Below are 25555 nucleotides of genomic sequence, written 5' to 3'. Positions count from 1 at the left end.
GTGTTGGATGTGTTGCACTTGATTATTCTGCATTCTCACTGCAGAACAGATAAACCATCAATTTTGATTTGCACAGGTATTGTAATTTATGTCTTATTGATTTTGATTTAGGATATGTGCCTATGAGCTTGTGCTGAAATTTTATCTGTATGGATGGAAAAACACCCCTAAAAATGTGTTTGAATATCCAAGTTGTTGAAAAATGAATTCATATCAGCAAATACAGCAGCTGAAACAGGATAAAGTGCTGATTAGCATTCATAGAACTTAGGTGGCACTGGGTTAAACTAAAACTGAAGTTGATACAAATGATTGGTGTTTGGAGGAAACGGGTTGCTGCCTTTTTTTCTGAAGTTTTTTTTCCAGTGGTTACTTATGCTGGATTTTATTGTTGGGGTGGGTGATATATGGTATGTAAATAACAATGTAATGGGTTTGGGATGTAATTCTTCAGAGGGTTTGGCAGTTTCAGATTAAATGTTTTTTTACTGGAATGGTAAATACAATGAAAATTACACTCTTTGATTACAATGGGGAAAATATATAAGTAGTTTGACAAAAGATAAACTCTGTCTTTGAAGTACAGTGCGTTCAGGGAGGGTAAATATTAGGATATGGAGTTTTCTTTAATCTTCTCCCATGTATTGTTTAAGAAGATGAAGACCTTTATAAACCAATGGCCAAAACATAACTATTGTTTTCTGTAGGTAGAGGCTGCCTGTCATTTTCCTGTTGTGGATGACTGTGACAGCAGATCTACTCAGCCATGTCGTACGGACCAGGTTTGGGGGATCCTAATCAACTAGCCCAGCGCATAACTTCTAACATCCAGAAGATCACACAATGCTGTAAGTTACATTTGTGCATGTTTTGTGTAAAATTTTAGTAATGGTGGTGGCCCCACTCGAGGTGAGTGTCTCAGATTCATTCATGGGAGTTAACTCTGACTCTGCCTACTCATTTGGTGGGTTTGTGGCACCCCACACAGCGTGACCATTCCTTCCTTCATGTGTATTGTTAGCAGTGATCTGCCATGGCAAGTACAGATAGTATCACACTGTATTCACCAGTTTTGTCCTGGCAGTTAAAGGACACTTTAAGATGGTAGGTTGAGGTGTTTGCTGAGCAAGGATTGCATAAGTATTCACTGAAGCTTGAATTTTTTAACAGGGACAGAAGCTGTGGCCTTGCAGGTTCCCCTTGTTCCTTGTGTGTCTTAGATATGTAAATAAGATTCTGCAAGTTTTAAAATACCAGTGCTTAGTTTCATGCTACTTAGTATTTTTTAGCCACCTAATTGGGGTATTCAAGCTAGAGGTTAATTAGGCTGCTGGGATTGTCAATCCTTTTTCCCTTTTCCACCATTTTCCATTTTTTTTTAATGTGTGTGTATACAAAGCAAATGCAACTTGATTGACAAACTATGTTAAGCATATGGTTGATCAGAAGGGAAATAGTCATGAACAACATGTGGCTAGTTTTGGTACATGTGTTTTATGTTGTGCAGGATGCAGAGTGCATGCAGAAATGAGTATTTTAATGTTAAAACTTCAAATGAATTCTGGACAGTCACGTATGTCAGTTTTTATTAAAATTTTAATCTTTGTTTTGAAGACAAAATCTAGAAGTTGGTATTTGTAGCGCAGGTTAGTGGCACAGACTGGGTTTTTTCCCATTTTTTCAGTTATATTTTCTATTTTCTTTCAGAAAGAATTTCTTAAGATCTCAACAGACAAGAACAAAAATTGCAATTTTGCCTTATTGAAAAGTTTCTGTACTTCAGGGTGGTATTTCCACAACCTAAAGTTAACAAACCAACTCTGTAAAAGTTCTCATGCTTTATTTCCTAAAATCTGCGCAGTGAACTCATTCACTCTGATGGCTTCTAACTTGGTCTTCCAGAGGCAACTGCCCACCTGTGACAGACACTGAGGCTCCAAGATGTAAAAAAGGGTTTTCTGTCAGATGAAAACATAAAGTCAGTGATTGAAACTAGAGTATTATGAAAGTTGCTGAACATAATTAACTGTCTTGTGCTGGACTCACTGATTCCTTAATCTTATCTTTCCCCTTCCGTCCCTGCTCTTCCTTCTTCTGTCTCCTCCCCAAGGCACGCTAACAGCAAGCTGCCCATGCATAGATAGGAGATGTGCCAGAAGAGTTATCTGCAGTCCTACTGTCTTTTGTATCTTGAAATTTAGATGGCTGAAGTCTGAGCAATAAATAGGTGCTACTGCCATGCCAAGATCCAAGTCCAAATGTTTCTAAGCCCCACTGCTGCATGGCTTCAGAAACAGGAGCTTTGCTCTGAAAAGCAGCAGCCAACGACTTTTCTAGTCCTGGTAGGGACACAGCTGGATTCTGTTCCTTGCTCTTGTGTAGATCTGACTGAATTGCAACCACTCAGTTACTCTTGCAGTCCATACATTTTTATGAGGGTCTGGATCCTATGTGTTTCCTGAACTGAGGTCTCTAAAGACTTATGGACTTTTCTAGCTTTTTTTCCCACTGTGTGTAATACCCTTGCAGCTTTCTATTGGAGTGTGGGAGCTGCAGGTACTTCCAGGTCAGATGGAAGAAACCTGCAAGCTTAGGCACCTATAGTGCTAGTGAGATGCTGAACATGTCTCTTAGACTGCAGTTTTTCATCTTGGTTAGGAAGGAAGGGAGAGAGACAAGAATCTCAACCATAAATGCATGGATTTCCATCTAAGCAGTTGCCTTGGTTTTGCAATTCTGCCTGGTGATGCTAAGCATTTGTGAGAGGCATCAACACATTTGAATTCTTCTTGGTTAACCTGGAGGTGTGTAGATGCTCTGGTTTTCAGTGTGAGATTAATAGAGGAAATGAATTTCATTTCAGATCACCAGGCTATTTCAGGAGGTACCTCAAAACTAGTTTACACTTCTTGCAAGCAAGGTGGGAATACTACTATAGAGATGGAGATGAGATACAGATTAGTCAAAAAGAAACTGGTCCTTAGAGCTACAAGCTGGCCCTTTAACTTGTTGGGGAAATACAGAACTTCCTATATTAGATAACACTGTGCAGCCAAGATTTCATAATACACCAGAGTTTATAGGAAGTAGCATGGGTGAGAACAACAATCGTTAACATTTCTTCAAGGTTGAATTACTACATCCTCACCTTCCAAGTAATAAAACTGATCTGCTTCAAGATAAAATACATATGTTAAGTACCTCACTCATAATGCATGGGCAGGATGCTGATGTTGTATTAATACGCTCACTGCTTTCCTAGCTCAGCTTGCCCACTGTTACTGATTGTCTAGGAAAGCTCCTCTCTATGCTGGTTTAACACACTGCTTCAGTAATTGTATCAGTTGCAAGATAGTATTCTTTTTGGTCTGGGTTAATGGAAGGACATACACTTGTGTTTGGTAACATCTTGGTTAGCCTTTTAACTTTAAAGAACAGATTTTTTTATCTGTTGATGCAATCATGCTGTTGATTGTTTTGTTGAAGGTGTGTTAAGAGCTATAAATTGCTTCTGCCTTGTACAAACCTTTGTTCAGCTACTGCAGTAAATGCTATCTGTACTGGACTTTTTGAGTTTCTTTGGAGGAGAGGGTGTTGGTGAGTCCTTCTTAGGACCTTGAAGATTGAAATTGAGCTAGCTAATGGGAAGCAGCATATGCTGCTGTGTATACTGTGAGTTCTCTTACACCTGCCTGTGTTTGAGATCCCCAACCCCAGAGCATTCTGTGTGTAAAACTTCTCTCAGCTGTTCCGTAGAGAAGGATGTGCTTTGTTTCACTTTTCCAGCATTTCTGCAGAAATAAATGTGTGTAACAACACTTAACAACATCTAGAGAACAGTTGCTTTGCTCAGCCTGAAACTCAGTGACATCTCTGAGCTGAGATTTAGGGAACTAGTCAGTGGGGTATTTCTCTATTACTTTTGTCACAACTGTTTCACTGAGAAGCTGGAGTTGCAAAACTTAAGGCTGCTCTTGACATCCAGAGAAAGTGGTGGGCCTCAGGCAGGAGAGAGAGAGGCTCTTAGACCCACTCCTGGAGTTTTAGAGTATCCATGTGACTCTGAGCAGTGCTCTGAAGTCTGGGGAGTCTGAATCACTCTGAGCTGCAGTGTTGTGTGCTGAACCTCAGTGAGGGCAGCTATGCCTGCAAGCCATGTCTCGCTGGTTTGGTTTCGGGTCTGTATTAACAGTGATGAGAAGCAGATCTGCTAAGGGAACTTCAGATTCAAATAATAAAACCAAAGAAGTGTATAATGAGCTAGACTTGGATAGTTGCTGAATTTCTGTCTTACTAGAACACAACTGGTAGTTAAGGTTTGACGGTCTGTCTGGATCCTAGTCTAAAGTAACTGTAATTCTCATTTCAGGCCTATATTATATCTGTTTATAAAATCTAGGTGACCTATATTTCATGCTTTAAAAGTCCAGTGCAGTTTAAAGGTGGCTGAGGTTTGTCCCTAGCTTTCTGAATATACGAAGAACAAGAATATGGAGGAGAGAATATGTGGAAGAATATATGTGGGATGTAAAGCTCCAACCTGTCTGGCCTTTGCAGACAGAGAACCTATTATCAAGGTGGTTTAATCAGTTTACTGAAGGAGCAGTTGTTCTAGAACTGGATTTCACAGGTAGCACTCTCACCTATTTGTCAGCTTAATGGCAGTGCTATTAACTTGAGACAAATCTAAATGCTTCCCTTCAATATTTCCTTGAAATATTTCCTCTTGTCTACAGCAACAGGATAGACAAGGAATGAGTGTGATGCACAGATACAAGATGAGCTATCAAAACATACATCTCTGTAGCAAAACAAATTCTGCCTGCTTACAAAGCTGTATTTCTAGTCATGTTCATTTACCTTACTGGGATATGCCTGGGAGGATGAACACATGTGATTGTTTTTTTCCTTTTTTTTTTTTCTTTTTTTTCCCCCTCCCTCTCTTTTGGAAGGGCATACAATTGTATAAATCTGATCTTCCAACAAGTGGACAGATGAAAGTAGATTAAGTGAAACAAACAAAAAGCCTAATTTAAAGACTTTAAAATATGTAATTTTCAGATTTCTCACAACTGAAGATGAGGGGGAGCAGTTCTTTGAAATCTGACCATTTTCTGTGTTTTAAAGAACTGATTCTCTTTGTGTGGCTAAAAGAGGGAAAGCATTTTATTTAAAAAGATGTTCCCAAGAGGGAGAAAAATGGGAGTTGCATTCCTCTACAGGAACAACTTCACAGTTATAAATGTAGGAAGGATGCAGTTAGAGGAGTTGGAGGAGTAGGTGACTCTTTTGCTCAGCTGGAAAGATTTGACTCATGTCTCTGACAGGAACACTGCAAGAAGTAGCCAGCTATGCTTTTTCCTCCCCCTACATACAATAACTCTGCCATGTGTGGGGCACTGAGGAAGAAGCAGACTAGTGTGCTTTTTGTTTTGCTTTGTAATTAATATTTTATTTGTAGCTACAAAATATGTTACTTGGAGCAGTCCCTGAAGAAAAGCAAGAATGGTGCAGGCTAGATTTCTAACTATCAAGTCTCCACTGGCATCTTGAGCTGGGCTTTGGAGCTGCCCATTTAGAAGCAGTTTAGAATGCTGTCTTTTGCTTGGAAACACAGAACAAAGCCTGATATTGGTAAAATATACCCCATCTTTGTGTTTTGAAACACTTCTTTTAAAGCACTTTTTTTTTTTTTTGTTTGCAAACAGTAATCAAGCTAGAGAACCTACATTAACTGTAGTAATGGATTCATATTCCTTCCCTACCAAACCCTTCCTTCACTTCTCAACTGCTCCAGGTAGTGTCAGCATTTTGCACAGAGTTGGTTGAGATGCCAGTAAGAATGGCACAATCTAGCCTTGCTCAGTATTGGCATGGTAGGTCACTAATAAAGTATTTGACTTGTTCATTCACACTGGAGATCAGCCCAGCTCAACAAACACATTCTCTGCATGCTGCAAGGTAATAAAAATAAAATAAAAATAAATAAATTTCAGTAGCCACAATCCACATATGGTTGGAGGCGGTCTGGCTGACTTTGAGAGATACTTTTGCATAGGGACTTCTGCTTTCTGCTGGTGTCCTTTGCTGCTTGTTAATGCAGCACAAGTATCAATTCATATAGAGCACATTCCTGGAAGGTCAGCTTAAACCAGCAGAGATCCCTCTGCCATGTGATACCTGTCCTGTGACAACAATTTGATTCAATTTCTCTTGCATCTCAAGTTTTGTATAAGCTACTGTTCTCACTGAATATCGTTAAGATGGGAGTTAAATCAATCATATGACTTCGCCTGTAACTTTAGCTGACTGTAGAAAATAATAAATGTAGATTAAACCCTGAAAAATCCACCATCAATGGATGCCTTTATCTTGTGGTTTAAGCCTAGTAGGTAGTTAAAATGTTCTGCTAAAAACATTCACGAAAATCTGTATCTGTCACTATGTTTGAAACACCAGCAGGTTTGCATGATTACTCTTGGCTAAAGAAGAACACAGATGGGCACATGAAAAGTAAATGAGATCACTGAGGTGTTGAAATCACAGCCTGTATGAAAAGAAAATTCTGTTTTGTCTATATATAAAAAGTGTGGTTTTGTACAGGTGTGGTTCTAAAGAAAACAGCCTCCCAGTAGAGCTTGTTGAGGCTTCTAAAAGTGGTATTGTCAGAAATTTCCAATTAGCTGCAGTTAACCAGATTAAACTTTGTGGGAACATACCAGCTGAAACAATTTTTATATTATTATTGTTGCCGTTGTCCAGAAGGTTTCTTGGATAGAGAGTGAAGTTGCTATAAAACCTGGAAAAGGCTGGTGATTTAGGGATTTTAAGAACCATTATATCCTTACACATTTCATTTTGTGGACTTCTTCCAAGGCTGAGGAATTGCGGAGAAAGTTAGCTAATTTGAGTCTTTCTAAATGCTTGTCTTTGCAATGAGGTGAAGTTATGAAGCTCATAGTTCTTGTAGAAATAAATTATTTCTCAAAATAGAAATCTTCAACCTGAATCATTTCCATGCAGTTCTTAAAGGGTTTTTTTTCTATGTAAAATACATAGCATATACATTTAAGAAAGCATGCCTCACAGATTTGTCTCTGAATCTGGGAAGTTTTTTCAATATTTTTGTGTTTCGTCTTGTCTTTGTCTTATTTGGCTGACATTGCACAGGAGGGGCAGGGATTTATTTATGCTAGCACCAGAATAGACTGAAAAAATGAGTCTTCCATGTATGCCCCAGCACAGTTTGTGTCAATATATGCAGAAAAGGGAGAGTTTTTCCTTGACTGTCAATGTATTGCATTACAATTATAAAGGAGTAAGCTGGCCAGTGAAGACATCCACAATTTTACTGCAATTATTGTTTTTGTTGATGGAGCAAGTATAAATGGACTCACCTTGGCAAGATAACTTTTTCAAAACAGCCTGCACTTGCAGCAGAGGAGAAGGGATGTGGCCAGAGTCCTCATGCTTCTTCCTGTCTCTAGAGAATTGTATTTCAGATCCCTCTAAGGTACTTAAAATGCCTGTTGCAGCTCAGTTTTGTTGGATTTATCTCCTTATGGACAGGAGATTGCATAGCAGCTTGATTATACAGGGAGCCCTCTATCAAAGCTGCTGTAAAGCTGCTGTGCTGGGCTGGACACCTGTTAGGGCTTAGAACAAATCCAGGTCAGTGATTGATTGTGATGTGAGTGACCCTGCAGTAGCAGCTACTTGCTTGTGTTGACTGGTCTGTGGTGTGTTGTGTCTCTTTCCATGTCAGCTCCTGAGGTGGCTGCAGTAATGACCTGGCCTCTTAAAAACCAGACTTCCTTCATGGAAGTGGGTTGGGTTATGGTGTTTGTGCAGTTACTGTTTACTGTGGAACTATGCTTCATTTTCAGCAATTTAAAAGCTACTGGTGTTCTTTAGAGAAATGCTCAAACTTCTGGGTTTCAGGAAGTTACCAGGGATACTTTAGGATAAGAATATAAAGGGATTGATTTAATGACTTCACCTTGGCTGAGCTGTAATAATTGATTGCATGATCAGTTATTGTGCACTTTAACAATGTGTGTTTAGTGTGTTCTATGCCCACATTTGAAGAACAGCCAATACTTCAATCCCCCCGCTTCAGTCTGTCCTTAAAAGACCATTATAGATGGGAGTACACTGGAATGAAATAATTACAACAGTACTGAAAAAAATGAGGGCAGATCCTGAACTTCAGGCATTGTTGCTGGTGTTCCTGGTCGCTCTGGGGCATGATTCTATTTAGAAATGCCAGAAGTTGTAACAAAATACAAAGAAAAGGTTACAAGACTGGATGTTTTCCCACTAGTCCAAGCATACTGTCTTTGGTCGTTAGAGCTCAGGGGACAATCTTTAGGCCTATCCTCATTTCATTTTCTCCTTCCCACACATGCATCATTTACTGGTTTTCTGTGCTGACGCACTCTCTTGTTTTAGAATAATCAGTATTGCATACTGAGTTAGACAGAATAAAGCAAATTAAACTTTAAACCAAATTACTGAAGTTTTTGGATATTTGATTTCAGTTAGGTGACTTCCTGGGGATGCTTTTTGGTGTAAACTGGTCTCTTTTGACTGGTGTCCTGGATTTGATTCCTTTGAGAAACTGTCACTCTTGTTTAAAGTAGGGCTAGCAAGACAGCACTGTGGCATTTATGTAAAATTTGAGGGAGTGAACTGGATTAATAGCTTTAAAGAGGGTCTTACACAGAACACTTACATCTGATGAAGATATTGCAACTAAGTCAGAATCACTGGGTCATATAAAGGTTTGGGTTGGAAGGGACCTTATAGATCATCTAGTTTCAAGTCCCAGCCATGTGCAGGGATGCTACCCACTATATCATATTGCTCAAAGCCCCATTCAGCCTGATTGTGAAGGCTTCCAGAGATGGTGCATCCATAGCTTCTCTGGGCAACCTTCCAGTGCCTCATCACCCTCACAGCAGAGAGTTTTTTTCCTAAACCTATTCTCTTTCAGACTGAAGCCAGTCTTCCTTGTCCAACCACTAGGTGCCCTTGTAAAATGTGTCTCTCTTAATTTTCCTTGATCTAGGAATGTTTTCTGCAGCATCTCTTCATCTTTAGTCAAGTACCCTCAGCTGAAGTGCAGAAAGAAAACACATTGAATTGGATTTGAATAAATTTAGGAAGTTTGTTGTCCCCAGGCAAAAGCAGTTTGAACTGGTGTAATTTTAACAAATAATTCTTTTGTTCCAATAACCTGCTCTGAAGTGACTCTGAAGTTTATTAGATTCCACACAAATTAATCTGTAACTGGATGTGCTGTTTGTTGACTCTCTTGCTCAGCTGGAAGGAAATAGGAAATTTCTTCATAGTTACCCAGCCCGTCGCAGCGCGTGTGAGGTATTTGACAAAGCATTTCTGCAAGGTGACTGTGCTGGTGCTGTAGCCACTGCTAATTTGCCTTATGAAGACTTACGTGGAGCATAAGGCTCACATGGAGCAAATCAAATGTTGCATTAGGTGTACACAAAGGAACACTTTGCTGATTCTGTTTATTCTCCTTGGGCACAGGAATAAGGAAAATGAGTGAAAAGCAATCTTTAAATATCTGTTGTTGTTTTAGCCCTGTGAACCTCAGTTACTAAAACCCTGTCTGTCACTTTTTAAGTATAGGATGGTGACATAGGTGGGACCATTACAATTAACATTCAGGAGGAACTGTTCTGCTCCTTCTTCCTATGAGGTCCCTCCCAGTCCTTGCTGTTTTGTAAGGCAGGTTTCATTGTTCTTGCTCTTCCTGCTTGTCTGGTTCTTGTCCTCTGCAGTGCCTCAGTGTTTGTTGCTTGTGTTGCTGTTGGTGTTTCTTCCATGCACACCCAGTGAGTGCCACATTTTGCTGTGGAAGTATTAGACCGTAGCTTTATGAAACTGGGCAGTGTGGTGGATCTGGCTGAAGGAAGCTGAAGGAAAAAAACAGCTGCTGGATGGCTATAAAGCAGTTTTGTGTGATCCAAGTAAGAAGTGAAGTTACTGCAGTGGGGTAATAAGCAGCACTAATTAAACATATTTGCCCTCAGTTTCATACTTCTATATTGAGGTATATTTTTTAGAACTCTCAGGATTATGTTGTTGATACATGTCATTCTCCAACTTATAAAGCTGCAACAAGCTTGGTCATGGTCACTTGGGGTTTTAAAGTTTGGTTTTCTCAATGTAAAGTAGAATAGAGTTTAAGGTAGGAAGATAGCTGATTGTGGGTACTTGAGAAAGCTTCTCTCCTGTAGCTGGAGTTGCTGTAAACATTGCAAAGTAAGACCATCCTCAGTGTCCTTTGTCTAATGCTGTAGTTGAACATCAGTAACAGTCTTGGACACTTCTCAGCTCTGCCAGAGAAGGTAGGTGACCTCCATTCTGTTCTTCATTTCCATTCTCTTAGTTGATCCACTGCCTTTCAAACATTAGGATTTTACTGAAGGATTTGGGTGGGGATTATTTTTGCCTTTTCTACTGCAGCAATGCTGTGGTGTTACACCTTCTACAGTAATTACTGATACAAGGAAGCTTTCTTCTTTGCTTGCCAGCATAAAGCAAGGGTAGTTGTGTGATCCAATATGTGAAACATGGTTTTATTTATGAAAAAAAAGTATGTATTACAGATCAGTCAGGAACATGTTTCTCAAGTACTCCTACCTTTTAAACATTGTAAATATTTCCACTCCAACTATCTCTACTTCCATGACTCTTGTAGAGAGAAGGAGGTCTTTTATATCAGACTACTACTTTCCTTTTTATGTTCTCCTTAACTGGAGGAAAAGCCTTCCACTGACTAGAAATGGAACCACTGTTTGTCTTAGTAAAAATAAACATGAGCTGACTCTTGAATAATTTTCTCTGTAGGAATTCAGGTTAGGTCTTAATTGTTTCTCTGGCTCATCATTAACCATGTCTGACCTGTTTCTGAGCATGTGATCAGCCTTAGAGAAGCTGAGTAGCTTTTATCAGCTAATAGTTGTGTATTGTGAAATCTAGATCAGGAATGCTGCAAAGACAAATGAAAAGTCTTCTTAATGTTATGGTACTGCTTCTTTCTAAGACATGACTAATTTTCAGGTGAAAAAATGGGATTCCTTTGCATGCATGACAGCAGTTTCTTGGGAAAAAAAATGCATTTTACTTGCATGCTGTACTGTGCTTCCTGCTCGGCTCGGTTTCCAAAGTGGACTTGCTTTCTTATTTGCCAGCCCACAGCTGGCAAGGTGCTGTTCCTGCCAGTGCAGTGTGAGCCCTGCCAGAGCTGTTGATTTCCATTCTATGCAAACATCTCCCCTGATGTGCAGTGTGAAGTGGCTGCAGGAGTTTGCAGGCTGTTGCCATGCGCCAGTGACTTTGGTAAAGAACGCCTGCATGCACACGTGGTGTGTGCCCTTGTGCAGCTCCTGGGCAAAGTCCAGCAGCCACCTATGCATGCCAAGGAGCCTAAGTGCTCATGTGAGCCAGTGTCTGACTTTGCACTGAAATGAATTCAAATCATGCACAAGATTCAGTCAGTGTCTGTGGCAGGATTGGTAATGTCCAGGACAGGAGGGACCTTAGGTTATTCCTGTCTTTTGGAACTCCTTGGGATGTCTGAAGAATTGGGAAACTGGGGAAGGGAAGACCATAACGAGCCTAGGAACTTGTCAAAGCTGTGCTGTGATCTTGGGTCCCCGACTGTTACCAGTATGTTTGCAGAGCAGTGCTATGGCTGTGTGAGCTAGGCCTAACCTTTGGCTCTCTGGGACACTTGAGTGTTACTGATGGACTGAGGGCACCAGAGCAGATGCTGTGTGCTGTGATCTGCCAGCCTGAACTCCCTACACAGGCCTGAAATGCTGGCTAAATGAAGGAGGGAGGCAGTACCCTTATAAATACAACCATCAGCAGTGAAATAGGGAATTTAGGAACTTCTGTCTTCCAAAGAGTAATCACAGTTTTTCAGCAGTTTTGCTCTCAATTGCCTGCTTGGTCCTTCTCCCTGCTTGTTTCACACATGGAGCCATGGAAGGAGCAAGCAGAGGTATTTCTGCAGTCTAAGCTTTAGTAGGAGATGCTAAGGCTACCTGCTTTTCCCTTAGGAAAGGAAGGGATATTGTCCTGTGATCTAAGGAGTTGCAAAGCTAGGTCTTGCTTTTAATCAGATTCTGTGAGACCTGTGTGTGCATGTGAGGGAAGAAGACCCTTTCCCTCTGTGATCCCCATGGTAATATCTTTAAACATGTTGAAAATTTTTGTTCATGAAACTATCACTATAAACCTAACGTCTATATTTTAGGTGGCTTTGTGATTATATCTATAATATTAGATCAAATATTTGAATGAGAAGTAGCTACAGTGAGAAATCAGTAAAAACAAGCCAAACCAAAAGAGTTAGAAGACTATAAAAAATGTATTTTTAGTCTGTATACATGCCAGCATATTTATATTAATACAAAGGAGTACAAAGACTGGATTTCTTTAACTCATCAACCTGTAGGCATATACTGTAAATCAAGATTTCAGGAAAGTCAGCTTCTCCACTTCCTTTGTTATGCTGGTCCTACTAACTTGTTTTTGGCTTTTTTATGAAGCATCTTCCAGAGTGCTGCTGAAGGCTGTTGCCCAAAATTTACTTTTTCTGCTCTGTCTTTTTTTCTATTTATTTGCTCAAATAAGCATTTTCATTTTCTTATGTAAATATTTTTTGCTATACTTCATATAAACAATAATTTTTTTTCAGTAAAACCCATTATTGAGAAAGGTTAAGGTGGAAAATACTGAATTATAGGAAGCATAGAAAATGATATTATTTCAGTCCTTAGAAATGATATTATTTCAGTCCTTCAGTTTTTTTTCTCAAACTTTTCCCCTTGTGATTTGAAGTCCTAATAGAAATTCACTATTTTTATGCATACTTACAGACTTCATGATAAAATGTGTTTGAATTTTATGCACAAGACTTGAACTGCCATGAACTCTGCCTTTGGAATTGTACATCTGACCAATTTTGCAGTACTGCCTTTTAATTTTCCCTCAATTATCTACTTGTGTTCAGCTTTAGAAGTCGGATAAATGTGCAGTTAGCTTGGAATGCAAATATTTTAAGTATAGGCCATGTTTCGGGGAATTCATATTTAAAACACAAACCTGTATTTTCTTCACTTGCAGTTAAATAATGCACCTCTAGGTGGGACTAGGACACACCGAGACTTCCTTCGGTCTGTTTTGGTTTTCTTTTTACTTTCCCTTTTCAAAGTGCATACGAGTAACCGAGCTCCTCGGCTCTGCAGTCAGAAGGCATAGTGCCTTCGAACAAATACAGAATAATTAGTGTTCAGTTTTATAGATATTAAAACTTCATATTCTTGAAGATAACACCAGCCAGTTATAATTTTGCTTATTTTAAAACAATGCATTGCACTGTCCATGAAAAAGAAGCTTAATTACCCCGAGCTCGTGTTAATCAGTGTTTGCGAGCAGCTGCAGCTGCCCAGGAGTGCGGGCAGACGGGCACTGCCGTGGCTAGCAGGTAGGGGGCAGGGAAGGGCTGCTCCTTAGTAGCCAAAATCAAAAATCTTCTCTCATGTTTTGCTGTTTTTCAGCTCAGTTAAAATACAAGCTGCATGAAACCCATCTGACAGTGCTATTCCACACAGAAATTTTCTGTTAGTAGTTTATGCCATTTAGTTATCTCAAAAACACTTGCCTGAAGTATTTGATTTTTTTACCTCATGGAAATCTAACTTTACTGTTTTGATGTATTCATTATGTGGGTGTGCACACAAAGTATTTGCTATAGCAGTTGGGATGTTTTGTAAAACAGTGCAGATAATCCAGTATCAGCTATACAACATTCACTGGAAATTTGTTATGAAGCAAAGACCAGAATTAATATTATTAATAAAAATGCTTTAAGGAATTGCAGTTTTAACTAACTAGTTAACATAACTCAGCTTATTTGCTTACCTGTAGTTCTGTTTCCTACAGATCACTTCTATAGTGCATAGAAAAGTACTCTTTTTTTAATATGTTTTTCTTCCTTATGTAGGGTTATCACTTACTGCATTTTCAACTTAGTTTAGGGAAAAAAATAAATAGTGAGCTAAGGAAGTGAGGATCCCACATAATATCGTACCATATCTGTCTGTGTGGTAACCAGTCTGCTGGGGGGGCACAGAAATACAGGGAAACTTTAAATTTTGCAGTGTGAAAAATTACCTATCCTTTAAGTTTCTGTCCATTTTTTTCCTTGCTTTCTCATAAGTCAGTAAAATATATTAGGCTGAAAATAAGGCTCAGACAATATGTCATTTCTTGCAATTCAAAACTAATGTGTTTCATGAAATACAGTTTAAAATCACTGGCAGTTTGTATCCCAGACTTAAAAACATAAGGTTCTCAAAATTGCAATTTAAACCTGGACACACAAATTTTCTTTCCTTTTTAATGTACTGTTAACCTATGAATGCTTTATTGCCGTCTCTTCATTGATGCATGGATTCTGAAATGTTTGTGTAAGATGTTATAGAAGTCTTCCATATGGTTTTCCAAAATGACATATATAAAATAAACCAGAATAAGAATGGTGCTGTTTATTTTAAAAAATATAATAAAGCCCCTGATTTAGACTTACTATAATGAAATAATTGACTAATCTTTAAATTGCCTGTTTCTACCTAAAGATTTTAATACATTCCTATCCTTCATAAGAAACCTCAGGTTTTGTCTTTGACATGGCAAAAATCACTCAATAGTTGTTTTGGGACTTACAAATGGAATCTTTGTAGTAGGTTGAAAAACTCCTGCATATCCATTTCTGTCAATTTATTTATATGGCTTTAGAATTGTCAAGCAAAAATGCATTAAACTGAATAGCAATTGTTTCTGCCCCATTCAAATTTTTCTTCCTCTTCACAAACAGCTGCTGAAATACAAAGAATACTCCATCAGCTTGGAACACCACAGGACACGCCTGAATTGAGGCAACAGCTGTGAGTACTTCACATCATAATGCTTCATTTCGTTGCATTGTAAACAATCTCCTCTTAGGTGATGAGGTGGGTTTCTGTTAGGCAGTGCTTGATTTCCCTGAGAAAGGTGAACATAGAGAAAGATTTGAAACTGAGATGTTGAGATGTGCTTTATAAAGTAGGGTAGACTGTAAACTCGAATCTGCTGATTTGCCCATGCACATTGCCTGCAGCATCAGTGCATCTATAAAACCTGTGCTGTTTGTTAGCAAAGTGGCACAAACAGAAAGCAGTATCACTGCTCAAAAACATACCACCACACCCCTCCACTGCAGTCAATGCTTCCAATCTGCTTGTAGAAGTGTCACAATGTAATGAATATATTGGGATGGGCTTTTTGTGAGGTGGAATACTGGGAGAGGAAGGGGAATATAATTTTTAGTGATGAAAGCTACAGTAAGGGGTGACATTATAGAATAAATACCTACCAGAAATAGTAACATAACAGAAGTGAAATCAGACTCCAAGGCAGATGCTCTGCTGGAGTTCAGTCACCTAAAGGTGGACTTTCTCTAACATGCCTCTAGGAGAGACTGCAGCTCCTCTCTGCTTTTCTGCATGGTCTAATGAACCAGTATGATTTTTTCATTAAACTTCTTTACCACATTAATCACAGCATCACAAATGCATGTAAGCAACATGTGTTCATCCTGGCATTTTTTGTGTGTTTCATGCTTTGCTGTGGCCATTGACTAGTAGGAGGAGGTGTGTGTTGGACCAAAGTTGCGATGTTCATTTTGGTGAACAGCCAAATTTCTTCATAACAGCCCACGTTTAGGGCCCATAACATTAGCCAGGTACAATCCACAGGGGATATTCTACTGGAGACTGAGAATAGGTGAAGAGCAACATACATACACAGTTGATGCAATAACCCAACAAGATCTAAGCATAAATTGACACCTAAACAGCGCAGAAACTGTTGTTAAGGACATGCTTCAGACCCTTATTGGAATAATTTATGTATGTATGTAAACTTGCTTGAGTTTTTATTGGTCTTTCACTTGTCTGAATACTTGGCCTTTGCAAGAGTTATTTGATTATGATGCAGATGGCTTGATAATGGCTTTCCAGATAAAATCTTTTTATATAGACTGGGTGGGGAAGATACCAAAGCAGGTAAAGAATTTGAGTTGCTTCAGAACAAAATAAAGGTGAATATTGGTAAAGGATTGTGTGATAAAATCGGAAGTATATTTATGTATTCATAATGACTACAAATGTATTACTGCACATGAATAAAATAGAGGAAACCCAAGGGCAAAAAAAAAGTTAGTAATTATTAATTATGTTGTCATACTGCAGAATACACCTTCTTCAACACCTGTCTTGCCTGGAATCCATGATTTCATGCCTTTACAGCAAACAACAGAATAAAGATGGCCTTGTGGGCTTCAGAGAAGCTTTTAGTACTGATGGTTTTTTTGAGAATCGGTGAAATTCAGCAAAGTAACCTGATGGTCTCTAACAAAAATTTGCATTTGGTTGTAGGCAACAGAAGCAGCAATACACCAACCAACTTGCCAAAGAAACTGACAAATACATTAAAGAGTTTGGATCTTTGCCTGCAACGAGTGAACAGGTATAAAACCAAAAAGCATGGCTTGTTTGACTATGTTGGCTCATGTAAAGTATTTGAGCCACTTCATTTCTTTATTCCTATTTTCAAAGCACTGTTTAGTTAGTTAGTCAACACATTTGCACAATGCGGGAATACACTAAAATGTAAGAATATTTTGTTGCCGTCCAGACTTGTCCCAAACTTGTTGTTATGTATCAGGAATGAAGTAATGTGACAGAAGTAGTGGGAATCAAGGCAATGTTTTGTGCCTTTCTGATTTTTCAGGTAGCTGGACACTTTGTAATCCATTGTAGTGATGCTGTATCTGACTCTGCCAGCACTCTGACTGCTTCCAGAGTCGAGGAATTGTGTGCCTAAACACTGTTCACTCACTGTCTGAATAATTTGATTATCACAGTATGTCTGTTCTGCATCATTCTGATCAGCATATGCTATGTCTTGTCACAGGCTTTTCCTTTCTCAAGAGGACTAGACAGGAGCTGTTACTAAATCAATCTTCTTCTGAAGTGTGTGTAAAATCTTTCAGTCAGAAACACGTGAAGTGGCTGTTGTGGTTAGCACACTCCTGTCTGCCCTCCTGTGGTTTCTAATCCTAGCAAAATCTGTCACTTAAATAAGGGAAGAACAACAGGATCCTAGAAAACATGGATTCAGGTTATTGTCACTTAAACAACTAGCCTGGTCTGCAGGTAGTTAGTAAGGAGCCTTTGGAAAAGTGAATGGTCTTGAAACAAGGAGTTCAAATGGCAGGCCATGATCCATGTGTGCTCATCCTGTCAGGCTGTAAACTTCTAACAGCAGTGTTAGAACTTGATCTTGGTATATAATCTCTAGTTCAGCCAAAGTATCTTTAGTTTGTTGGGTTTTTTTCTGTTTGCTTATCTGGAGTTGAAAAGTTCACGGTGAAATGTTTTACAGGTTAATTTTACCCTTTTATCAAAGCTATTTCTTAATGAAATGCATAAATAACAGATTCATGAATGGCAAATGACAACCTTTCAGAAAATTGTAAGGGTTGATGAATGCATATATTTAGGAAAATATGGTGGAGGCTCTCCTGGGTGCCCAATATTCCCCTTCCCCTCACTACATCTTGAAAAAAAACAAACCTGAGAGGATAGAACAAGTATTTCTGGATCTGTTTTAAAGGATTTAAAGGAGTATGTGAACCCACTGCTGGATTCAGTTCAATATGTATTTCCAGCATTTATGTAAAATACATATTAAGTGCTCTGCACTTTTCTGCACTCTTCCTCCCCTCTATATTCAGTCACCTCTGCATATTTTAGCATTCCTGGTGTCAAATTATTTCACAACAAAGCAGAACATTTTACAATCAGTGGATAAAAAGGAAGGTAGAACATTTCTTATCACTGCCCATTTCCAGTTGTTAAATGAAAATAAATACATTGATTTCTTCTTTAAATGCTTTAATTTGTGTGGTTATGTTATCCTAGAAGGAAAGAAGGCTTGTCCATGAAATTGCAAATGGTTTTGTTGACAGCCTTACTTTACACCAATTCAGAAGAAAAAGGAATATATATGCCTTGGTATTTAGCAGACTGGAAATAGTAAAGCCTTGAAAAGCCTGAGCTCATTTGACTTGGTAAAATTTTTTCTCCTACAGCGTCAAAGGAAAATACAGAAAGACCGTCTTGTGGGAGAGTTCACCACAGCGCTAACAAACTTCCAAAGACTCCAAAGGCAAGCTGCTGAGAAGGAAAAAGACTTTGTAGCCAGAGTAAGAGCCAGCTCAAGGGTGTCTGTAAGTACCAGAAAATGTGCCACTATATTCTTTACATTGATGTTAGTGGTGTTCTGTGTCTCCACAGAACAGATTTGCCTCCACAGTGCCACTTAGCTTATAGCTGAGTCTACATGCTGCAGAACATGTGCTATATGATTTTATAATAATGGATGCATTAAGTTGTAATAACCTCCCTGGACAACTGTTACTTTTTCCTTTCCTTTGTCACAAAAAGGAATGAACTGCCCCTGTTTCATGCTGTAATCTTGCAAAAGCTTCTAGTAGATTTTGTAATGCTTTTGCTCTACCTGTACATATCAACAGATTTTTTCCTTTGGGGAAGAATGAATTGCCAGATTTCAGTGGAGTATTAAGGTGGAGAAGTGCTGAATAGCTTCAGATTTTCCTTGTCAGTATATCAATTTTGCTCTATGCCAATACATTCTATACTTGTAAGTTGTAGCAGGCAGTTTCTGAGCTGAATGCTTTTGCTCATATTTCAGCCTTATGCATGCATAAAGCAAAATCAGACAGAACGTGTTGAATCATGTTTCAGTTTGACTTACCAGAAACCTCCCAGTATTGACTCCTTATAGAAATGCTGCCAGTGCTCTTTTCAGGGGTATAATGTTTTATTTATATTTTTAAACACTGATCATGTAGGGTGGGGCTCCAGAAGATAACTACAAAGAAGGAACACTTGTCTCTTGGGACAGGTAGGTTGAATCACTTAATATGCCTTATCCTAGCTCAGAATAATGAATGGCCTGCAGGGAAGCAAGCTGGCCATGATTTTTTTTGGTGTTTAGCCTAAAGAAGGTACTTTGATGGCATACATGGGGAGAAAAAGAAGCAGTTCACATAATGTCCCTCCTTTTTACCTGATGCTTCAGCTGCAGACAGGTCCTTAAGCTCCCCTAAGCTGCATTTGGGTTTTCTGGGACCCAAACTGAGGGAACAAGACTCCAAATTGAATAAAGTAAAACTTTTGTGATAAGGGCCCAGTGTTTACTGGGAACTCCCATTACTTTCATATTCTTCAAGAACTGTTTCTTAGACTCAGATTCTTTTTTGTTGCTCAGATAGATGTAAACTCTGCAGTTGATAATTCAGAGGGAACTTTGACCTTTTATTCATACTTAGAATATCCAGTCAGTCCCCTGCTCTGTGCAGCACTGCTCCAGCAGCTCTGCTACACCATCAGCTCTGATGGTTATACCATTTCTGTTAGCCAGGCACAGACAAGGGTAAAACCAGACATTTTATTGACTGATAATGTAAAATGTGCTATGTATTTAACTGTAGTTTTATCCTTCTGAATAATTTCTCACTGTGTTTGTTCAATTCTGCATGGGTTTTGGTTTTGTTTTTTTTTGTGTGATAGTCAACCACAAGCACAAGTGCAAGATGAAGAAATTACAGAAGATGACCTCCGTCTTATCGAGGAGAGGGAGTCTTCCATTAGGCAGCTTGAAGTAAGTACAAGTGGTTTTACAGCAGAACATGTTTTTGATGTTCCAAAGAAACAGCATTTTTAAAGGAGCATGAGCATTGATTGGTGGCATGAATCTTGAGTAGTTTGGATTTGTCTGTGGGTGTGGTTTTTTTCCTTCAAAACTGCAAATATTACCTTAAGACGTGAAATGTACATTTGAAATCTACTGTATGAAAGCCATGTTTTGATATACTGTGTCTAACTTCAGTGGTTCTGCTGTGGAATAAGAGTGCTTATGTGATTGCAAGAAAAGATACGTACAATTTTTTTCCAATATGGTCATAATATAGAACTATTTTAAACAGTGAACATAAATGTAGCAAAATTATACCTCTTGTCACACATCTTCCCAATGTATTCTTCATCATGTTCATTTTTAAGTGGACTTTTTTGAAAGGGCTTCATAAACTCGGTCTTGAAGTACGAGAAAAGCTTTTAAAATAAGCACATTAAGGTTTTGGTTTTTTTCATACTGTAGTATAAGGAGTCATGGATGCACATCCTGGAGGAGAAGGAACAGTATTTCTATCTAAATAATGCACATAGATGTTTAAATGTGTGATGTACATTAATGATTTCATTTTGCAGGCTGATATTATGGACATCAATGAAATTTTCAAAGATCTAGGAATGATGATTCATGAACAAGGTGATGTAATAGGTAAGTCCAATTCAAATATTACCTGAAATTTTTTTATTCACTTTCTCTCATGAGCTGCAGTGTAGAACTTCCCTTTGCTTGAAAAATTCCTTTAATGACACTATCAATGCTAAAGCAAATCAGATAGAACCTAATAATGGATAGACTGGCTGAGATGACTGGGAATACAGTAAGAGTGCTTAAAATCCAGTTTAAAACATGTAATTTTTCTGGTGTATAAAATGTCTCTAAAGTAGTTTTTAGAACTGTTGGTACATAAAATTGGAAAAAATACACTCTGTGTCAATATGATAGAACACCAAACTAGAATCATGCCTCTTGGGTATTGTGTGGTCCATTGCCTCTGTTTCATAAACCTTAGGACTTCTTTTAATCTGAGCAGAGAGTAGTCGGTAGCAAGTTGGAGGACAAGTTGGAGCAGAGAGTGGTCGGTAGCAAGTTGGAGGACAAGTAAAAGGTAATTTAAAAATGAAAAAAAAAAAAAAAGTAGAAGTACTGAAAAACTTCTGCCTTGGTTGGTATTGAAGTTTTAGCCTTGCATGCAGAACAGGAGAGCTGTTACCTAACATAAATTCAGCCAATTATTGCCTGGGCAGTTCTGGAATGAGCTCAGGCATAAGTGTAGGATGGATCAAGGTTTCATAATAAAAGGTACACTGATGAATACTGATGAAGACAACAGCATTTTGGGGCAGCTGTTTATATACTCTCAAGTGTATTTCAGCATTCCAAACCTTTGTCTGGGTTATGACTTATCAAAATTTGCAATCTTTCTTTTCAAAACAAAGACAGCATAGAAGCCAATGTGGAAAGTGCAGATGTACATGTGCAGCAAGCAAACCAGCAGCTGTCAAGAGCAGCGAACTACCAGGTAATGCCAGTTGCATGAAAATGTCCTCCAGTAGTCCTGACTTACACTTTCTTATGCACTTCAGATTTTGCCTAGCAAGTTGCCTTAAGTTTGGAGACTTAAAAGTTTGTTAGACTACAGTGGTATTTCTAGGTCAATATGAAATAAGTCAGTGACTTCTGAAAGCATTGGGCTTCCTGTGAGGCTGCTTCCAGCCAGACTGTTTCAGTATCTTCTGAGATTCTATGAGAGTACCGGGAGTTACACCTTTACTTAAAAACAAACAAACAAAAATCCCCAAACCAACAAAAAAGCCTTACACAAACAGACTCCTACTTTTATAATTCAAAAAGTTTAAGGTTCCTGTATATGGGAGAGCAAGCCTTTGGAGATCACTGGAGAAGTAGAGAAGATAGGCAGGAAAATCTTCTGAAAATGTGTCCAGTTATTACCAATTTTTGCTGTCTGAAATCTTCCTGAAGCTGTATATATCCAGCTTTTTTATTTCCTACTTTGATGCTAAAAACATATTTTAAACTGTCAAACTTCTTTGAAAAGACCTTCAATAACTTTAAATGCCATTTCTTTATAACAGTTTTGGAACTTATTAGAAATAATCATATTAGTAATTAATCTTCCCCTTTAAGTTAGAGTTAGTCCTTAGACTTTTGTTTTTAAAAATCCTCTTATGTGTGTTAGTAGTAGCTAGGGCAGTAAATGAGTGACAGAATGTCTGAAAGACTGCCTGCTGATTTCAGAAGTAGGAGAGGGTGCATCCTTGAACTGTATTCTCAGTGGGACTAATTGTCACATTAAGTGTGTTTGATGACTCCTATTTTGATACTTTAAAAATTCAGGAAAAAAATAATAGCAGCCAAAAATTTCAGTGGAAGGTATAAGGTTCCACTTATATTGGTTGAAATTTAAAATGAAAAGCTTCATGATTTATTTTGAGGAGGAAAGGATCTTCTGATTTCAAAGGAAGGTTATCAAGACTTGACAAGCTTCTGTTCGGTGGGTCTTGCAAGAGGCACCAAACACTGCAGAGTTGCTCTGTGTTTGGATGAAAGGACTGTGTAGTTTGCTTTGGATTTGCTTTCCTTTCCTTGAAAACTTATCCGTGTTCCAAGGTGCTGAAAAATTTCAGCAACTACTGTATCTGGCCTGACCCTCTCAAGGAAGTGTTAGAGGCCCAGGTATGCTGGGAGGGACAAGGCTGTTGATACTCCTACAGCTCCTGTTTGTGTTTGGGTGAGCTCTGTATCACTCTTCTGCTGTGAGGAGTGCATTCACACAGCAGAGCAATATGGGCAAAGCCAGGCTGCTTCAGCACTTGTGGGAAGGATGATCAGTTGTATGTTGAAATTAAGTTTCCCATGCCTTGCTAAGTATCACAGGGGAAATGTTTGACTTCAGTGAATTTCTGGTAAGAGAGGTGTCAGCAGGATGCAGAAGGAAGGGATTGTGAGTGTAAGGAGATGATAATGGACAGAAGAGGAAGGTACTCCAGCAAGCTGATTGAGTTCTAGCAAATAAAACAATGAAATGAAGAAATCTTAGCCTGATTGTGGGAGAAGTGGCAATGAGACAATAAAACTAGAAGAAGAGAATTGTTATGAAATGTGGTGGTCTGGCTGTTACTGGTCAGAGAACTGACAGCTTCTATGAAGAACTGACACAGATGTTGTTCTTCAGAGAGAAAAAATTTAAAAAACCCAAAACATCAAAACCACCCAGGCAGAAGAACTTTTGCCAAATTCAGCACAGACTGTCTTTACTTCTGGGACTATGGCCTAGAATCCCAAGATCAGAGTTGTTATTCCTTGGCTATTAGCAAGAGCCTGAGAAACCCATTTGGTAATTTTCTTCCATCCTCTGAAGGAAACCTTTAGATTCTATACCCTTCAGGTAAAGGATGAAAGACTGCTACTGTTCTTGAGCGCTTTGGTATCTCAAGTTATAGACCTGTATGGAAAATGTGAAAGTTCTCAACATGCTCATAGCTTGGACTGTATTGTAATGACATCTATTTTAAGTGGTTCTCTAGTCATGTCTCTTTCATTTGTGTTTTTTTTTGTTTGTTTGTTTTCTTTAAGAGCAAGTTCTACCTAAGAAACTTGGCAAAAAACCCTTTAAAATAACTGTGAATGGATACACAGCAGCCCAAAATTTTAGTCTGTTGTTCCCTTCTGTATATACATTAATAGTCTTTTTTTTTTCTAGCAGACCATTTCTACTTTCTCTGTTATGCAACTGATTGTCCATTTTCCTCTCTATGCTGTCACCTCATGTTACTTCCCCTGGAGTTCTGATTACATCCATTCATTACATTATTGTGTTTTCTTTAATTTATTTATTATGTGTACCAGAAAATACCACTGAAATCATTCTGTTGAATAATATAGCCATAAAGTAATGTAGATAGGTTTTTTTTTCCTTAAACATCTTTAGCTGTCTTGATCATCTTTATATGTAAGGGCGCAAGTAGTAGGACCATAAAAGCATCTGAATAGTTTTCTGATGTGGTACAGTTTTCAATCAACTTTGTTTTTTCTCTTTTGCCAGCAAAGGTCTCGAAAGAAGATGTGCATACTCATTATTATACTTACTATTGGAGCACTGCTTCTTGGAGTCATCATATGGTTAATTGCAAGATAAGTCTCTGGAGAAAGCTTTGTAATTTGTATTTAAATTAGGAAATTCATAGTCATGGTTTGCTCATTGTGAAGCTGAGTAAAATAGTGGTTCTGTACTTCATCACACTTTGTTTTATAAGACTTTTTGTTTTAACCTGAGAAATAATGTTCTCAGTACTGCCATCAGTATAGCTGCCTGGCCTCTCAGATGTGGGTGCTGTCTTACCAGGAAAATAACAGTCAAGATCATAAACTGTTCCGTTAACTTAAACATGAAGCATCTTAAGGTTTAGGGGGCTAATCAAAGTAATGATAACTTGTGTTGACAGGGTGGGTAATTATCTTTTGGGGTATTGCTAAATGTTGCTGCCAAAACAAACTCCTGAATTGTTGCTTGAGGCAACGAATTCACATCTCAGAATTTATTTTTAAGTTAGAAATATTTCTTCTCTCTTTCCCTTCCATCACATTCACCTACCCATTTGATATGGGTGGTTCAAACATAAAACATAGATTGCTGAAGTTGATGTGATATCTTTTTATACCTGAAGCCTGTGAATTAAGCCTTCAGTTTGCTTGAAATCTTTTAAATGTTCCATTTATCTCTATATCTGGCATCAAGTATGGTTATGTCTGGAAGCCTCCTAGAAAGATAGGGAGGTTGAATGATGTAGGTATGTGAATTTTTTGTTCCAGTCCTTGCATTAAGAAATACTGTGTTTTATTGCACACATCTGGTATCTTTGCATCTGAAGTGTGCATGAGTGAATTTGGTTATACAAAAATATGCTCTAGTCTGTGACTTTGTAGACTTACTGGGAAGAATAGAAATTCCCAACTTCCTAGCTGCACTTGAATGTCACTGTTCTGAAACTGCTGTGATTTAGTTTCCATGAACAGGTGCAAAGTTGTATGTGATGTCTATCACACAGCTTAAGAAAAGAAGATTACAAGTTCAATTCCAAGTTCAACACTGGTATTTGAAATTAAGTTAAATCAGTTGAACTGACTGAAAACATTTAAAAAGTTTGATGCTTATAGCCTTTAAAATTACCTTTTTTTCTTTTGTGCCATTTTGTACTAATATATTAAAAATGTAAAACCACTTTTTTGCCAATTAATCTATTTGCCTTTTTACTTAATCTTGATTAACTAATCTGAAAAGTGTACAGATAAAAAAATCACTTAATCTGTATTTTATAAAGTTCTTCCATAACAGAATGATAGAGAATACACTGTGTACATGGTGAGCTATGAAATATTATTTGGAAAGAATCTAACTGTAAGCATAAATGAATTGTAACCATGCAACCAAAATAAAGGTCTTTTAAAGAGTGCACTTTTCTTGTAGTTGCTTTTTTTTTTCAGAATCCATCTTTAAAAATACAACTGTTGTCTTTGCCTTTATGTGAATGATTGAAACTTCTCTGAAGAACTCCAGAGAATTTTAGCTCAGCTGGTGAGGTGGCCCCAGGAAATCTCTCTTCCTGTACTGCACTTCACATTGTTAATGAAAATACTTCTGGATCTTGCATTCCCAGCTAGTGATGCTAATACT

General features: G+C 38.3%; 1 protein-coding gene across 2 annotated transcripts in view; it reads left to right on the top strand.

The window, feature by feature from the left end:
* The window catches only part of STX7 (syntaxin 7), a 31080-nt gene extending 5744 nt beyond the window's left edge, over window positions 1-25336 (top strand). Inside the window, exons 2-10 of one of the 2 annotated variants that reach the window (XM_063151197.1) lie at window positions 708-848; window positions 14918-14987; window positions 16518-16608; window positions 18236-18373; window positions 19019-19071; window positions 19740-19830; window positions 20439-20511; window positions 21300-21382; window positions 23932-25336. In XM_063151197.1, coding sequence (XP_063007267.1) covers window positions 767-848; window positions 14918-14987; window positions 16518-16608; window positions 18236-18373; window positions 19019-19071; window positions 19740-19830; window positions 20439-20511; window positions 21300-21382; window positions 23932-24057 — 807 coding nt within the window. In that variant the 5' untranslated portion in view covers window positions 708-766 and the 3' untranslated portion in view covers window positions 24058-25336. Of the gene's footprint in view, window positions 1-707; window positions 849-14917; window positions 14988-16517; window positions 16609-18235; window positions 18374-19018; window positions 19072-19739; window positions 19831-20438; window positions 20512-21299; window positions 21383-23926 lie in introns of those variants that run through there. The other variant, XM_063151198.1, reaches the window with a different exon arrangement.
* Window positions 25337-25555: the final 219 nt, after the last annotated feature.

The sequence above is a fragment of the Melospiza melodia genome, chromosome 3 (genome assembly GCF_035770615.1).
Source record: "Melospiza melodia melodia isolate bMelMel2 chromosome 3, bMelMel2.pri, whole genome shotgun sequence".
In the NCBI taxonomy this organism is placed as follows: Eukaryota; Metazoa; Chordata; class Aves; order Passeriformes; family Passerellidae; genus Melospiza; species Melospiza melodia.
Note: the sequence above shows the minus strand (reverse complement) of the source record. Positions and strands in the feature narration are given on the sequence as shown.